The sequence below is a fragment of the Furipterus horrens genome, unplaced genomic scaffold (genome assembly GCF_987537825.1).
Source record: "Furipterus horrens unplaced genomic scaffold, mFurHor1.1.pri manual_scaffold_3, whole genome shotgun sequence".
NCBI lineage: Eukaryota > Metazoa > Chordata > Mammalia > Chiroptera > Furipteridae > Furipterus > Furipterus horrens.
Genome location: NW_028327173.1, coordinates 136,925,597 through 136,942,287, shown reverse-complemented (window position 1 = coordinate 136,942,287; position 16,691 = coordinate 136,925,597). Strand labels below are relative to the sequence as shown.

The 16,691-nt window shown below is 48.6% G+C and overlaps 1 protein-coding gene across 1 annotated transcript; it reads right to left on the bottom strand.

The window, feature by feature from the left end:
* Nucleotides 1–6,359: 6,359 nt before the first annotated feature.
* On the bottom strand, nucleotides 6,360–16,176 carry AJUBA (ajuba LIM protein). The gene is made up of 8 exons (XM_090270284.1): nucleotides 14,827–16,176; nucleotides 11,952–12,053; nucleotides 10,230–10,297; nucleotides 10,044–10,106; nucleotides 9,174–9,304; nucleotides 9,039–9,090; nucleotides 8,292–8,360; nucleotides 6,360–7,840 (listed from the first exon to the last, which is right to left on the bottom strand). The coding sequence occupies exons 1-8, from the start codon at nucleotides 15,860–15,862 to the stop codon at nucleotides 7,715–7,717; spliced, it is 1,647 nt and encodes a 548-aa protein (XP_090126410.1). The 5' UTR covers nucleotides 15,863–16,176; the 3' UTR covers nucleotides 6,360–7,714.
* Between the last annotated feature and the right edge of the window lie 515 nt (nucleotides 16,177–16,691).

Genomic DNA, 16,691 nt, shown 5'->3' with positions numbered 1-16,691 from the left:
TTGTTAAGTATATGACTTAAGAAGAAAACAAGTAGGTAGAAAATGTGTAATCAACCTATGACATCAAATGAAAATTTTAGAACAAATGTTCATAATGTACCATTTTTGCAATTGCTTAGCCCTACCAAGGGATTTCAAACCCAGCCCCTTGTGGCTTCAAGGGTGGCCTGTCTGTTCATGGAAACTTTTGTTGTACAATCTGGAATAAGCCTGATTTTACTTTGTGAACTAAGATATAAACAAGGCTCAACAGGGAATTTTACATCTGAAAGAAAAGCCGAGAAATTTGGCTCCAAATATGGGACCGATTGAAACAATTTTTACCAAAGGAATATGAGACAGTAAAGGAAATTGATCCAGAAGAAGACAACTAGAATCATTTTGAAAAGCTAGATATGAAACACAAAGTTTGCAGTTGTTATAACAATTGAGTGTGCTGCTGTAATGTGAAAACATGTGCCAGGCTGATAAGTATTTCCCTGGATTTTAAACTGATGGTGTCACTGTCTTATACTGAGTTGCATGTGAAAGAGATTTTCTCCTTTAAAAATTGTATCAGAAACAGTAGCAGAAACAGACCGATCAGAGGGCATTTGGAGTTTCATGCTTGGGAAGATCATAATATTGTGAATTTTGAAATTCCTCCTATGATTAAGGTGTTATGACAAAAAAGCAAAACCTTAAGGAAGTTAGCAATTTAGTATACTTTCTAGATTCCATTTACTAAAGAGAAATTTTGCTAAACTAATTTATAGTATACAACCATGGCAGCTAAGTAGATGAAGTATCACATCTGGGTTTCCCATGACTGGGTTGCCTTATTTAAAACGAAACAAAACAAAACAAAAAAAACCCAGACACAGCCCTGACTGGTGTGGCTCAGTTGGTTGCGGGTTCTCCCGCAAAATGAAAGGTTGAAAGTTCCATTCCCAGCTGGGGCACATGCCTGGATTGCAGACCTGGTCCCTGGTTGGGGTGTGTGTGAAAGCAGCTGATCAGTTTCTCTCATTGATGTTTCTCTCATCAATGTTTCTCCTTCCCTTCCCCTCTCTCTAAGAATAAATAAATAATTCTAAAGGGGAAAAAAAAAAAAACAAAAACAGGCACAGATAATTCTGAAATGGATGCTTTTCTTGGTCAGTTAATTTATTGGTACCTTCAAATGATTAGTAATGAGAGGCTGTACGGATGGGGAGGCCATTCAGTTCATCCAAATCAAGGGTTACTTACTCAGATGCCTGTGGGAACTAGGCAGGTTAGCAATTTGTGAAGTATGCAGAGGAAAGAATGGTGGGGACTGAGACAAACTAAGGAGAGAATACACTGAATAAAGGAGCAGCCATCACTCAGTTCCAACCAATTGCTGCCATGTGGGAATGGAAGTCCAGGGGTGACAGATATGATTATTCAAAAAACCTTAGAAACCCAGCTCTTCATATACAATAACAGATTTTTATGTGAAATATCAAATTATCAATGTTGGCTACCAGTTATTTTATTTGCAATAATTTATTACAGAGGCAGTACACATATATTGTATAAAAATAGAAAATGTAAGCTAACAACATTAAAACATATTTTCACCAGAGATTACCTTAGTGCACATCCTTTCAGATCCTTTTTTCATAAATACATAGATATTTTAAAAATATATATGATTACCCTGTATATACGGTTTTGGAACTGGCATTTTGTTAATGATTTTGACCTTTCATTTTTGAAATTATATTTTATTGATTATGCTATTAGAGTTGCTCCAAATTTTCCCCCTTTGCCCCCCTCAACCCAGCATCCCCAACTCCCTCAGGCAATCCCCTCAACATTGTTCACATCCATGGGTCATGTGCATAAGTTCTTTGGCTACTCCATTTCTTATACTGTACTTTACATCCCCATGGCTATTCTGTAATTACCTATTTGTACTTCTTAATCCCCTTACATCTTCAACCATTTCCCCCCAACACCCTCTTATCTGGAAACCATCAAAATGCTCTTCGTATCCATGATTCTGTCTCTGTTCTTGGTTTGATGGAGTCTCAGATATGGCACCTGTCTGCTGGCTCTGTGGCTCTGCCTGCTTTTCTGTTTGAGAGAAAGTTGTCCCCCAGCTCTTGCCTTGATGCCAGTCACTTCAGTTCCTCCCTGTATGCCACTGGGGCCTTCCAAGCTGTGATCCTGGTGCTGGAGCTCAGAGACAGTGAGTCTGAGTAAGTCTGTGTGTGGCTTCTTTAAGAGGAACTGCTTGGGACTCCGTAAGTTTCTTCCAAGAACTCAAACCCTGCTGGATTTTGCAGCCAGAAGTTGCGGGTACTTATGTTCCTGGCATTGGAACCCTGGACTGGGGGACCTGGTGTGGGGCTGGGACTCCTCGCTCCTCAGATATCCCTCCTGAATTTTTATCCACCACAAGTGGATGTAGAACTGGCCTGTTCCACGTCTCCGCCCCTCCTACCAGTCTGGATGGATGTGGTTTCTTTAATTCCATAGTTGTCGGACTTCCATTCAACTCGATTTCTGCAAGTTTAGTGTAATTTTGATGTGGTTGTGCGAGGAGGGAAGCCGTGTTTACCTATGCCCCCATCTTGACTGGAACTCTTGACCTTTCCATCTTAGTAAATTTGCACCTCATTTAATCCCATCCATGTTAAAAATTTTCCAGTTGACCCCAATTATCTTTTATAGCAAATTGTTTAAACCAATACGTTTTGATATTATATACCTTAAGTATCTCTAATCTAGTTATGACTTAAAAAAAAATCATACTGACTTGCTGAAGAGAGCTGGCCAGGTGCCCTACAGAATGCATCACTTTCTGGATTTGTCTAGTTGCCTTCTCCTGTTGTCCTTCAGTTTGTTTCTCTATCCCAGTATATTTTCTGTAAACTGTAAATTACACCTAATAATTCTTTTCAGGGATGGGGAGTAGCTAGAATATATACTAGGTTGTGTTATGTATTTGCCTCACACTAGAATTGATCTACTGGTTAGTGATACTAAGACTCATTCCAGGAAACAAGTGATGACAGTCTGATCTTTCCAACAGTTACATTTCTGGCCTCAAGACTAAACTGATATAGTGTTCCTTGGCACTGTTGAATATCCAGTTTTCTACCAACCATTTCAACTATGGTTTTTAACATCAATAATCTTTGCCAGATCAATAATTTTATGAAGTTCACAAAATACTGTTTTTCAAATTCTATTATTCTCTCTATATTTATTAGTTGGCATTTTCCCCTCAAGCAGGATTCAAATTAATTTTGTTAAAATTAACTGCCAGTGGCCCAAACTCAATATATTTGGGGCCAGGATTTAGCCTATGGGCCTCCACTCTCTGATCTACAATTTAAGCCAGACAAAATCTCACCCCTGTCATCTGTACCCTGCAGTATTAGGTCTTTTGTTTGTAACACTCAATTACTTTGCACTTGTTGACACATTGCTTGTAATCTTCTGAAGGCATTTTATGTATTTGTCTCCCCGGCTAGACTGTGACCTTCTCAAAGGCAGGGACTCTCCTGCAGTATATTTCCTTTGCTTCTCCTAATGTGCTTTTAAAGTTACTTTGGCTACCACTAATTCTAATTAATAACAAAAAGCACTAATAAGAACCAAATGTTTTCGTTGTTTTTTGTGTTCCCTGGCTTTCCTACTAAAACTTTCCCTAAATATCTGTCATAATGAAATGCTTATCACATTTCTAGTTTATCTTTGCCGTGGGAAGATCTGTGACGGGGGTGGGGTGGGGTGGGGGCAGGCAACGTAAGTTTATTGGTCTTCAAAGTGTCAGTTTCTATTTCTTCATTGAGTAAAATGAGGTGACTGGGTTATTTATCTCTAAGTCACACTTGGTTTGGCTCTTAAGTCTCTAGGATACATGCATAAGCAGTACCTTTTAGTGTATTCCTCCCAACCCATTGCTCCCTGCTAGGATAGCACCTTGGCTCCCTTCACAGTCAGCAGTATCCTTTCTAAGCTTAGGTGAAATAATACCCACAGGGACAGAATTAGTTTCTGATGACTCTTCTACCATCACAGTTAGACTGGTCTAATCTACACATCCCAGTAAGTTTGCTTATTTCCAAGGTGAAACCTTAGTTTATAACTAGAGCCAAGTGTTGCTATTTCAAGGGCCCTATACAAGCAATTGTCACAGCAGAGGCCCAGTCTTAGGTCTTCTTGCTGCAAGGGAGGAGAGGATGGAGAGGGCTGAGACTGGTTGGACCCTTGTCCTTGTTGTGGAGCCTTACTATTAGGGCTCTGAATGACCCCAGGCCAGCTCTGAGGTATGGGCCCTTCTAAGAAACAAAATGAAATAAAAATGCTTTAATAAAAATGCTTTAGCTCACTTGTTTTTCCAAGTGCTTTTATTTCAGTTCTATAAGTCTCCTTCCCCTTTTTATTCCCTTCTGTAAAGGTACAATCTCAAGGACCTTGTCCAACTGGCTTTATGTGCCTGGAATTAGCTTTCTCTAGAAGTAAGTCATACAGAGAAAGACAAATACCATATAATTTCACTTATACATGGAATCTAAAGAACAAAATAAATGAACAAACGAAATAGAAACTGTCCTCCTCCTTGGCTGAGGACAGTCTCCAGCCTGATTATAAATGGAATCTTACCATTTCCTGGCTTTGAGAGCTCCAGGTAGGGAAAGGGGAAACAGATCTCTAAGGAGTAAGGCAGAGGGAGAACCACCACCAGCCTTAATTTTTTAAAAAGAAATTAAAAAAAATAATCCTCACTTGAGGATATGCTTATTGATTTGAGAACTGAGAGAGAGAGAGAGAGAGAGAGAGATCGATTGGTTGCCTCCCATACACACCCTAACTGGGGGGGTCCAACCTGCAACCTAGGTATGTGTCCTGATTGGGAATCCAACCTGCAACCTTTGGTATACTGGAGGCCACTCCAATCATCTGAACTATCCAGTCAGGGCCCAGCCTTATTCTTGATAAGCCACATTCAAGCCTGCAATAAATGGGACTAGCCAGAGTAAATAGCCAGTCTTTCTGTGAAAGCCTGACCCCTGTCCTGTGACTCTAGGCTAAAAAGACACAAAATGGAATGGATCTATGATTCTTCCATTTTCTCCCCTACCGCACCTCAGGCATAGTGGCTGTTGATGAAAATCAGGTGGTGAGTTGCCCAGCATGGCCTACCTGTTGCGGTATCCTTGGCAGCACTCTTTGAATGTTTCATTATCAATATTTAATATTTAAATAGAACTATTAAGGATAAGCAATTTCCCAGTGAGTAGGAAGAAGAGCCTGTCAGTGATGTGGAGCAGTTGGCACTGCGATTCTGCCATGGCTTGCCTTCCCTGGGCCTGTCTGTCCTCATCAGATGTTAGCACTGTTTTTCCTCAAGAAAGAGTAGCCACAGTGGCAAGAACAGTCTTTGTGAGCATAGAAAAGAATCAGCCAGTCAGCAGTAGATAGAGGTCAAAATCAGAGTAAGAAACAAAGGGTCAGAATGACAGAGTAGACAAGATCCCAAGAGTAAAGAAATGCTGAAGGGATGGATAAAGCTACACACACTTCTCTGGATCTTCCAGGCCTGGAGCACCCTGCTGAGAACATTTCCCAGTCGGAGACTTTGTATTCACTTAATAGTAATAGTTCAGAAGTAATTCTGGCTGTAGAACAAGTAGTCTAATGCCAGCACATTTATTCCTCCAAAAAAGTGCATTTGCCCCTCTGGTATGAATCTGAACTCTTACTCTCACTCATTCTCATCTAGTCCTCTTCTATGCAATTCCCAGGTTGGCTGACATAGTCATCTTAGAATAACCCTAAATGTGTAAAAAAAAATTTGGCTTATTTTAGAGAAAGAAACATCAATTTTGTTGTTCAATTATTTATGCATTCATTGGTTGCCTCTTTTATGTGCCCTGACCAGGGATTGAACCTGCAACCTTGATGTGTCAGGATGATGCTCTAATTAACTGAGCCACTCAGCCAGGGCTTTAAATGGGGAATTTCTATTCTCAGGAGTCGTCATTTCCACTATGACATTCTACGTGACAAGGAATGAAGACTAAGAATCTAAGATTAATGATCAGGTTACTTTGCCTAAAACCAATTTACCTAGAGACAATTAGTCTAAAATAAATATTTATCAAATCTGCAGCATTTTCAAAAGAATTTAGCAGATTCACCCTTTCACTTTTTATTGCTGTTGTCCGTATAACCTCAAATTATTAGTCAACTGAATATGCTACATGCCTGTTTATTTGTTTAGAATATATTGGCATTTTAACAGCATGGATATGGAAGTTAGACCAAAGCATAAAATTGTATTGAGCTTTGTTACATTTTCCAAGGCATCTAATTTGTAAAGGAATATTGGGTTAAGAAACACAAAAAATGATACACAAAATGTCTGTACCAATTATATTTATTGCTAGAAAGTTTAAGCTTTTTAAAAAAGTGTTTGAAAAGTAGATAACATAGAAATACCCATAAAGGTAAGAGGAAGCAATCTCATCATTTATATATTGCTGCAAATTTGATAAGTTGATGTTGCTAATTCAGAAGTACTCTTGGATGAATAGATATAAATCCTTGAAATACTCAAAAAGCATGACAAAAAGAACAGAACACCTAAATGGCTAAAAATAAACAAACAAACAAAAAAACCCAAAAGGGATTTGAACTTTTGGCAAAAGTGGTTGGAACTTAAAACACACAGGCTTTCAATGAACTGATTTTAAGAGATCTAGCTTTAGGTGAACCAATTTCAGCCAAACTGACTAGAACCAAATCAAAGTGTTTTGCACCTCTGGCTCCCCAGAATCTCAGAGTTTGGGAGTTGCAGTAGATGTAATCCTGGATCCCTTGGAAAGGTGGCAGCTCTGGAGTAGTGAGCTACTGCTGGGGAACCAAGTGTAAGAGTGACCTGAGAAGAAGGGAAGTGAGTAGGTGTGTGTGACAATATGCCCCTTGGTGCATAGACTGGGCGGAAGGGCTCACTGCACCTACACCTCGGGAGCATGGATAAGCTGACACTTCTTAAACATCTCCCCCAGCAACTCCACATCCAGAGATCCACTCATTACCTCCTCCCCCAGCTGAGGAGAATAGGAACCAAGTACAGGTATCCAGCTACTCTCCTCAGGCCCATGTGAGTCCCTGAGAAACAGGCAATACAGGCAGCAGGCCCACCTGGAACAGGTCTCCATTCCCAACAGAGAGGTGAGCAGCTTAGTCCGTAGAGAGGTGGTCAGAAAATAACTCATTAATAAGGTCCACCTCTTCATCTAGATACAGAAATAAGATACTGTGGTGTGGTAAGAACCTGACCGACCCCACATGGGAGGTACAAAACAGTCAGGAGCTCCCATGATGTCCTTTCTTCCTATAATCCAGAACCAGAAATCGCTTGATTTATGCACAGACATATACTGGAGATCAGACTAGAATCAGACCTTTAGAGTGTATTGGAACCTGCCTATGTGTGCCTAAGTATATGGTACAGCATAGGTTGCACATGTGGAAAGAAGGCCAGCCACCCCCATCACGGTAACTGGAAGGCTCCTCCACAATACATTTGGAATGTCATGATCTTTGGGTCTCTGGCCCTTCGGGCCCTCCCCAAAGGACTCTTCTGCCAGACCTGCTAAGTACATCCTTTGCCTCAGATAGCCTCAGAAGGGCCCACTGGCCAGAGGAATTTGTCACCAGTGGTGATGGCAGCAGCAGTGACTACAGCTCAGATATAGTTGGCAGGGAGCTGTCGAGCATTGAGCCGCTGCATGTGACAGCTGTGGCAGAGCAAGTGCCCGTCCAGAGGGAAGCAGCAGCAGCCTTCCTCATCACTCAGCTGCATCCGGCAGTCCTAGGGAAAAAGGACACCTAGTTGACCTCATCCCAGGCACCTTGGGCATCTTGGAAGTCTGCCATGCTCAACACCAGACTTCTAATGACCAGAAGAAAATGGGTGGGCGGGAATGTATAGATTCCCAGAAGAGAAACCAGAGAAAATACCTCAGCTGGACAACAGGTGTCACTGCTATAGCAGAAATAATGAGATAGGCTCCTATTTCCAGTGGATACCACAAGGCCCTATAGTTTTTGGAGTCTTGACTCTGGGGAAGCCAGATTCAGAAAGAACTAAACAATTAGGACCAGAGAGACTGGCGGGAGGATGAGAAAGAGATTGGAGGCAGTTCAGAGCACCTTTCTAGTGTTCCACACTCTAGACTCTCCTATACTCAAGTTCTAGGACTTGACTCTTCCCTGGGCCCCATTCCAATTCTCCTCCAGGGGCCCTTGCACCCAACACTCACCTCACAGTGGTAGCACTCAAAGTGATAATCTCGGTCCATGGATATCACCCTCACAATGTCCTCACAGCCCTGAAATAATGCAGGCCCCCATGGGGATGAGAGCAGTATGACAATCCCAACTCCACCCTCCCCTGTACAGGCTCCCTCCCACCAAAACTGGAAGATCATAAGAAGGCCTCCAGAGCCTCTCCATAATTATCTGTAGCTTTTAGGTGGCCTTCAAAAACCCGACTGGAACTCCCCCCCCCCCCCCCTTTCCTTGGCTTCAGAGGCTTGGCCTTAACTACCTCTCCCAGTTGTAGGGGTAGTAAAAGGAAGGGAAAAGGAAGTCTAAGCTGGGAACAAGGATATCCAATAGGGTCTGGTTCCTCATTGGCTTTGGCTAGGAATACCCTTAGCACACACAGCACAAATCATCTCTAACCCGTTCCTACCAGCCCTGAGGATTCTTCCCGCCTTTTTCCAGCCCCTACATCTGGGGTCCGGTGACCTTGACCTCAAAGAAAGTCTCTTCCTTTGGACTGGGAGAGAAGAGACAGAGCCTGGGCCCAGTGAGGCTGTCAGACATGTCCAGGCACGGATGTTAGGGTCAGGATGGTGACCCTGAGAGCAGAGTCACACGGGAATCTTCACAGAGTACATTCCTCAGCACCACTGTGTCCCGTGGGAGGCCAGGCAGCATGTCCCCATCCCTTCCCCAGAGGCAGCAGCACTGGCTGCCCTGCAAGAGAACCCAGACATACTGACCTCTGAGGGGAGGATGGGTTGGCCACAGGCCGCACATTTAGGAGCATAATTTCTGAAAGGGAGAGGGCAGAGATGAGCTGAGATTCGGAAATCCCTGAGCCCAGTTACACACCATAACCCAAGGAGTGGACTCACTTGTGGTAGTCAGTGACACAGTACACCTGGTTGGAGAAGTCTACTGTGAAGGGGATGCCATCCAGGCACTTGTTGCACACGATGCATCGGAAGCAGCCTGGGTGATAGGACTTCCCCATTGCCTGTAGGATCTGGCTCATGGAGAGGGAAGAGAATCAGTCTCCCTCTGGTCCCAGCTCTCCAACTACCCATGATGTTCCCTGTTGCTCCCATGAGACTCACCCAACCCCTCTGCTATCCTCCCAGGACAATGCTATGAAATCTGAGGGAACCAAGGAGTCTTAAAGTGGAGGCAGATACCCTGAAGAAAGTTTTAGAGAGGACCCAGGCTAGTGGATCTCAGCCCTGGCTGCATAATAGGATCATCCAGGGAGCTTTTAAAGACCTCTAAAGCCTGGATCCCACCCCAGAAGTATTACCCAGGTGTATTCATCACAGTCTCTGGTGATGACCTGGGCACTGGTGTTTTTCTTCACTTCTCAGGTGATCTCAGGTTGCCAGGGCTGAGAGCCACTGGTCTAATTCAATCACTCTTACAGAAAAGAAACTGAGTTCCAACTGACCCTAAGCAGTAGTAGAAAGGGGATTAAGACCCAGAACCCCATATTCCTAGCTTGGCTGGAGGGCCAGACTGTGCCTGCAGAATTAGGGAGGGGCCAGATCATACAGGTCTATGGATGGCAGGATTAGGTGTCCAGACTTGATTTCAGAGGCAGAGAGAAGCCACTGTAAACAGTTGCTCCAGGGAGAAATGGATGAAAGTGATTCATCTGGTGGTAGGTGCACCCCCCCCCACCTTTTCTCAGTACTCCTTTAGTTCCTGATTCTCACAAAGCCTCACAAAGTCTCCACTGAAGATGTTTTGCTTACCTTCTCCAAAATCAAGTGACCACAAACACAGCATTTCTCAGCTGCCTCCTGAAACCCTGAAAACTAGAGACCAAGGGAGAATGTTACAAGTGAGAATGACCTGATGGGTGGAACCCCAGCAGACTACAAAGAGGGAGGTGACAGTGTGGGAGCCAATTCTAAGCCCAGAGGATCCCTCTCACTTACCAGATAATCTTCCTCACAGTACACAGAGCCGTTGACACTGTAGAAAGCCTTGCAGCGCAAAGTTCGCCCTAGACGTGGCAGAGAAGGGGCTGGAGACTATCCTGGTATCCAGGAACAGGGCTTCCCCACTCCATGCTCCCCAATGTTGTGTGATATATTTGAATTCTCCTCACTGCTGTCTGTCCTCCCCCGCCCCACAAAAATAAAACCCATGTGATGCAATTCCAATTTGCTTTAGTCTCATTCTTGCCAATCTCCCTTGTTCTCTGCTCACTGCTCTTCTGGCTCCTGGCTTCCTCTCCAGTGCCTGGTCATAGGGAGCCACTTGGGAAAGCAAAGCCAACCGCAGGCTGAGTGCATGGTTAAAGGAGCTCTGACGAAGGTGGTATACAAGGTGCATAGAGATGATCACAATCACACTGTCACAGGTCTTTCCCTCTAGGACCTTTTAACCTAGGAGCAGAGGGAGCCTCTGTGCCTGAGCATAGCCATGCTGCTCTCCTAGCCCGGTCTGTCTCCCTCCAGGGATAGGCTTTATGGAGGTCAGGACTTAGTGGAGTTAATGCTGAGGACAAAGTGCTTTCTTTGTATGGGAGCAAAGTTGGTCACCTTTCCTCTGCACTAGGCTGCTTCCCCAAGCATAGAGGGACCAAGAGTCTCCAGGGTCAGGGGTAGCTCAGGATCTTCTATAAGCAGACAAGGCAGGACCATTTCCCAGGTAATCAACAACTAGGAACTACACCAGGGCACCTAAATTGTTAGGAATGGGGGAGGAGTGAGACCAGGGTGGAGAATGGGCAATTTTCCCATTTCTGTCCTCTTCCCATCAAAATCTCTACTTCCAGCTCTACCCAGTCGTTTAGAAAAGCTGACTTAAAAACTCATGAGACACAGAAGAGTAGAGAGGGAACAAGATACCTGGAAGAGGCCCTATAAACAGGGCAGACAGATAGATGAACCTAAAGAGAACCAGGCAGAGGCTGGGGTGTGGGGGGTGAGAGAAAAACTGCGTACTAGAGTCAAACAGGCAGAGATAGGAGATTAAGGGTTTAGCAAAGGAATCAGAGTGGGTAAGCAGTGGGGAGGAGGTAATGAGGGACGTGAGGGAAGGGCTGGGGCGGTAAGGCCACTGGGAGCAGGTCCCCTCCCCCTGCCTTAGGCCTCCTGAGCTAACAGCGGGCATTCCTGGAGCGTGATGTCATCAGCTTGGCATGGCCCGGTGGCCTGCACTCTAGCGAGGTGGCTGAACTCTGACCAGCCAAGAGAAAACCCCCCTCTCTACCCCCCACAGTTCCCCACTCCCCCAGTCCACCCCCCCTCCGCCCTTCCCACATTCCAATCTTTCACTGTTGCCCCAGGCAACTGGGCTGCCCAAGACCAAACCCCACCAAGGAGAGGCGGGAGTCCAGGCTGGGCAAGTAGGGAGACAGAAGAGAAAGGACCAGAGGGGAGGAAAGAGCCTGAAGAGGGAAGACTGATTCCAGAAAGCAGACCCAACATGGGAGTGGGATAGATAGAGAGCCAGATAGAGATAGAGAATGGAAGCAAGAGAGAAGATGGGGCAGCAGTGGACGTCCAGACACATGGTGGGGGCAGGTGCTCTGTGAGCAAATGAAGAGGCACAGGTTCTACTCGTGCTTCCCTAGGCACTTGTGATTGTGTATGTGTGTGGGGAATGCTTAAGGCCTTGGGTCCTGGTCCAGGTCTGGGGGCAGCACTCACCACAGGAGCAGCAGACAAAGCACTGGGTGTGGTAGAGGCTGTCCAGGGCCTGGCAGGCGTTGCTTTGCCCATAGATGCCTTTGTTGCACTTGATACAGGTGCCTGAGGGGAGAGATGTCATCAGCATCACACCTCACCCCCCCTGTTCAAAACCAGAGGTTTCCAGTCTTTCCTGATAGTGCCAAAGGACCACCAGTCAGAGCATCCCTTTGATGGGCTCCCTTCCGGGAAAAGAAGATAATGAGAAATGGAATGCAGCAAGGTCTTGGCTGAGCAGATCCATTCTTATTCGTTGATTAATCAACAGGTATTTTCTGAGCATCTCTTTTAGGCCTAGCAAAAATATTCTGCTCAACGCTGTGGAAAACTGGAGAAAAAAAGATAATGGTCCTGGGCCTTCAAATGCTTACTTTCTACTGGGGAGAAAAGACTGAAGGGGCAAAGTATAATCCTTGTTGCACTATGTGGGACAAATAGTCAGAGATGCCAGTCCATACAGGCCCAACAGCAGACTCGAAAAAACTCCCTGGAGAAAGCAGGCCAGGCCCAAAAAGCCTCTCTGGGACCTGTTTGCCCATGTGTGAAATGAGCTGGTATTCAGCTACAGAATGACTTCTCACTGCTCTGTACCTCCAGGCTTCCAAGAATGGAAAAAGAAGGATCTGGCTCAGCAGTGGGCCCTATGCAGAGGGGACCATGTGAGAATGACTCCTGTAGGGAGTTGGCTGCTGAGAATGCAGGGTGTGTTCCCTAGAGGGTTGCATAGAAAGAGGGGGAAGGGTGGCAGAACCCCTAATGTCTCCTTGTCATCTTCTATCATGGGAGGGACAGAGCTGAACTGATTTTCCCCAACATTCCCCCCTAAAATACGTACATCTGGCTCTGGCACACGCCTTTCCTGGGTGTGTCCTTCCCTCCTTCCACTCCCCAATTCCAGGCCCATGAGTGAGGGTGAGGGCCTGTCTTTGGGGAGCAGATCCCAACGGGCCTGCCTCACCCCGCCCCACCTCTCCGCCTCGGCACACCGCCACACTCCTTGCCTGTTGGGGCCCATCCCAGTCTTTGCCCAGGGGCTTGGGAGCCCGTGCAGCAGCTGCAGCAACTGATGGGCCCAGGCCTGTCCTGCTCCCACCCTCTGGCAGCTGGGCAAAGCTGTAGCCAAGGAAGAGGGCCCCTACTAAGGACAGGAGTAGAAGGGTACAGTTAGGATGGGGGTTCTGTCAGAGGAGGCAACCCGACCCACAGGGAGAAGAGGCCCCTACCTCTGGGGTCAAAATGTGGCCTCCCCATGGGACTGGAGCTCTGCCCCAAGATTGCCATGCCAGGTGGCCCAGTCAGAGTCATTTCTTTTCGAAGACTTGGATGTTATGGAAAGGCAAGAGCAAACTGCTCAGGCATGTCTGCCTCACTTCCTCTAACCCAGGATATCCACACCTAAGTACTTCCTGCCATATTATTGCACCCTCTCTGAGCTCATTTTCCTTTTGGCTGTAGTGGCTTAGCCAAAGAGACTTCTTTCCACCAAACCACCATTTCTCCTGTGGCTCAAAAGAAAATTGCAAAGAGGATCCTGTTACATAATCTCCCTTGACCAAAGCTTCATCTGCTAAGGGTAGGGATAAAAGGATGAAAGGGGTTGGGTTGAACCACGCAAGCCCCTTTCAGCATGCAGCCCTGCAACCTCTGACCTCTCCAACCTTCCCTCCCTTGCTGGGGTTCTCTCCCTATTCCATTTCTACCCACAGAGGTCTAGAGCATGGGGTGCAGGTCAGGAACATGCTTGGAAAACTGGAGGCCCATAGCCCTGGGAGTGGGCCCTTCACTCTTTCTGTCCTTCCTATCACCATCAGATTAGTATTTTTTAATATAGTGAAGTGGTGCCTGTAGGTCTTGGCTAAGAGTTCAAGACCCTAATACCCCCCCTCCCCAACACACACACCAGCTGAGACATAAAATCAATCAATACTTCTTAAAGGCCCAGGGGAGAGAGACAATGACCAGGATTCCTTAACAGCAGCAAAAAAGAAGCTACTTCTTGCCTGAATTCTGAGCAGGCAACGCCCAGAACTTAAGACCAGGTTATTCTGGCAGTTACACAGGGTTGTTATCCATCAAGGGTGATGGCGTCCCAGTGATCATGTCTTTTGCCCCGACTTCCTAATGGGGAAAATAGAAACTGACACCACTAGGTCTCTGCTTAAATGCCCACGCAAGCATTGAGGCAGCAGGACTGGGGCAAGCAGCAGTAGGCTCCCTGCTTTCCGGCCCAGAGCGCTTCATCCTCCCTCCCAGGCTCCATTTCCCCAACCGCTGCCACAGCTCCGCGCGTGTTGGGAAGCACTCCCCCGCCCCCCTTCCGCCGCACCCCACCCCTCTGCCCTGCGCCGCACAGCCGGCCCCGCCCTCGGGCACCTGGAACGTCGGGACAGGAGCCGGCACGCACGCGGCGCACCCGCCCCGTCCCCTCCCCCCCGCGAATTCCCCAAATTCCTGCGGGCGGAGCCTGGGCCCCGCGTGGGGGCTCAGCGCACAGAAGCCTGCAGGGGCACCGCCACCGGGGGGTGGGGAAAAAGATGGGGGATGCTCTCACTGCCCCATGGCCCATTCCCTAAGAGGCCTGCTTCGGTGAAAAACTGAGACTCTAAAGCTTGGGGAACTGGGGCTCACAAGATAATTAGGGGGATTAGAATTCAGTAGAAATAAGGAGCCCGCAGTCCATGTGAAACCCAGTGGGAAGGGGAAGTCCCTCTCGCCTCCTTTCTAGAACCCACGTCTCCGCCTCCGACCACCCGGTGTCGGCAATGTGGGCAGTCGGGGGCAGTGAGGAACCAAAAGCGGTGACGGGGCACTTCCATCCCCTAACCACTTCACTCACCGAAGTAGTCCTCTCTGGCTTCTGGCTCCCGCATTCGGGGTCGGGCCGCCTCCGGCAGGAAAGGACCCGGCGGTTCCTCGAGACCAGACGGCTCAATTGCCGAGGGTTCCCCACGGGCACCGACCTCACGTCCACCTGTGCCCACCGTCAGGCGCAGCAACGCTGTTAGCTCGTCCTGGTATCCGGCACCCGCAGCGCAGTCCCCATAGCCGGTCACCGAGTGTCGTCCGGGTTGCGCCCCTCGTCTTTCCAAGGGCCTGGCCGCTCCCACTCCAGCCCCGGCTAGAGTCCCAGGGCTTCCCAAGGCCGGGGGATACGAGTGGCGGCTTTCTTGGCAGCCGAACCCCGGGGGCCGATGAGCGCAGAGTCGGTCCAGGGCAGCGTGGAGCTCGGGGTAAGCGGACGGCACTCCTCCAGCGGAGTAGCCCGGCGGAGCCCCGGCCAAAGGTGGGCCGAACAGGCATGGCCCGACGGGCAGGGGACTGCCGTGGCGCTGGTCGTAGCCCATGCTGATGCCGCTGGTACGATTGCTGCAGGGCCGGCTACCTCCGGCTCCGCCAGCCCCCGCCCCGTCCAGCAGCAGGCTGCCTCGGGGACTGGACGGCTTGCTTGCATCGCTGGCTGAGCTACTGGCGAAACTGGAGCGAGGGCTTAGGGCTGGGGCCGTGGTCTCCAGCCGAAAGTCTGGGGTCAATGACTGAGGTAGAGGCAAGGCCCGGGTGGAAGGAGGACCCCCGGAAAAGGAGCCCTCGTAGCGCTGCGCCTCAAAGGAGCCGCGCGGGTTCCGCTCTGCGTCCAGGGGGCCTTGCTCCCGGGCTGGCTCCAATGGCTCATCCCCAGGTCCCCCAGTAGCTCTCCGGGGCCCTGACTTTCTAGGTATCCCCGACCCACTCAGACGCCCCTTGCCCGGTCCTGGGCTCCCATCAGACCCAGACCGGCTAGATTCACCCTTTCTGCGGCCGAACTTAGCGCTGCCGGAGTCCGAGAGTCTTAACTTCTCCAGCAGGCGACTGGCTTTCTCTCCTAGCCGCTCCATACCCTCGGGCCTGGGGCCTCCAGCCCCCTCCCCGACCGGCACCCTGCAGCCTCTCGGCCGCCGCTTCTCTTTCCCTGCGACCGGACTCCGGTTCCCCAGGGGCACAGGGTAGGCACTCGGGATTTAGCGGGCGGCCCGGGTGCCCGGTGCCCGGAATCCCACAGCATCCCCCAGCAAGAGGGGCTGTGTCCCCCCGCCCACCAGGGGTTAAGTAGGGCTAGAAGGGCCTATGGCCGCAGCTGTCCCGTCCGCAGGTCTTTCTGTTCACGCATCAACTCGCCCAGCCGCCCCACTCTTCCCAGCCCCCGCCCCCCTCGCTCTCACACTCAGCACCGACGGGACTTCTCTCCCAAACTTTTGTCTGCCTGGCCGGATCTACTTTCCGGGAGGGGCGGAGCGCCGAGTGCGAAAGGAATAGGGTTGTCTGCGCAGGGATCTCTGGCTCGCTGACATGGGCGGTGGGAGCTGGTGCTAACTGTCCTGGAGGTGGAGATCCGCCGACTAAAGAGAAGGGCAAGTTTGGGCAGCTACTACTGCATCACTCAGTAATTGGGACAGGAAAAAGTTAGGGTGGGACTCTTTGTCTGCAGTTGGAATGCGCGGAGGGGCACGGTGGAATGTCGCGGTTCAGGACGAGGCGACGCGAGGCATGTTCTGCGCAGACACCAAGACTTTGTTCCTACTGTGGGGACTTGAGGAGTTGGAAAGAGACTGATGCGAAGTAGTGAGACAGGGAGGGATCTGTAAAGACGAAGACAGGGAGAAAGAAAGGTAGATACCTACAGAGGTTCAGAGACGCCTACGTAGAGTCCAGAAAGGCGAGGAAGCC

Bases quoted from the DNA above. Each gene is read 5' to 3' on its own strand.
- AJUBA (XM_090270284.1), bottom strand. From the start codon at position 15,862: ATGGAGCGGCTAGGAGAGAAAGCCAGTCGCCTGCTGGAGAAGTTAAGA. The intron at 10,298-11,951 runs GTGAGTGCTGCC...TGCCACGTCTAG, and splicing joins CTTTGTCTGCTGCTCCTGTG to GGCGAACTTTGCGCTGCAAG. The intron at 10,107-10,229 runs GTAAGTGAGAGG...CTTGGTCTCTAG, and splicing joins ACTGTGAGGAAGATTATCTG to TTTTCAGGGTTTCAGGAGGC.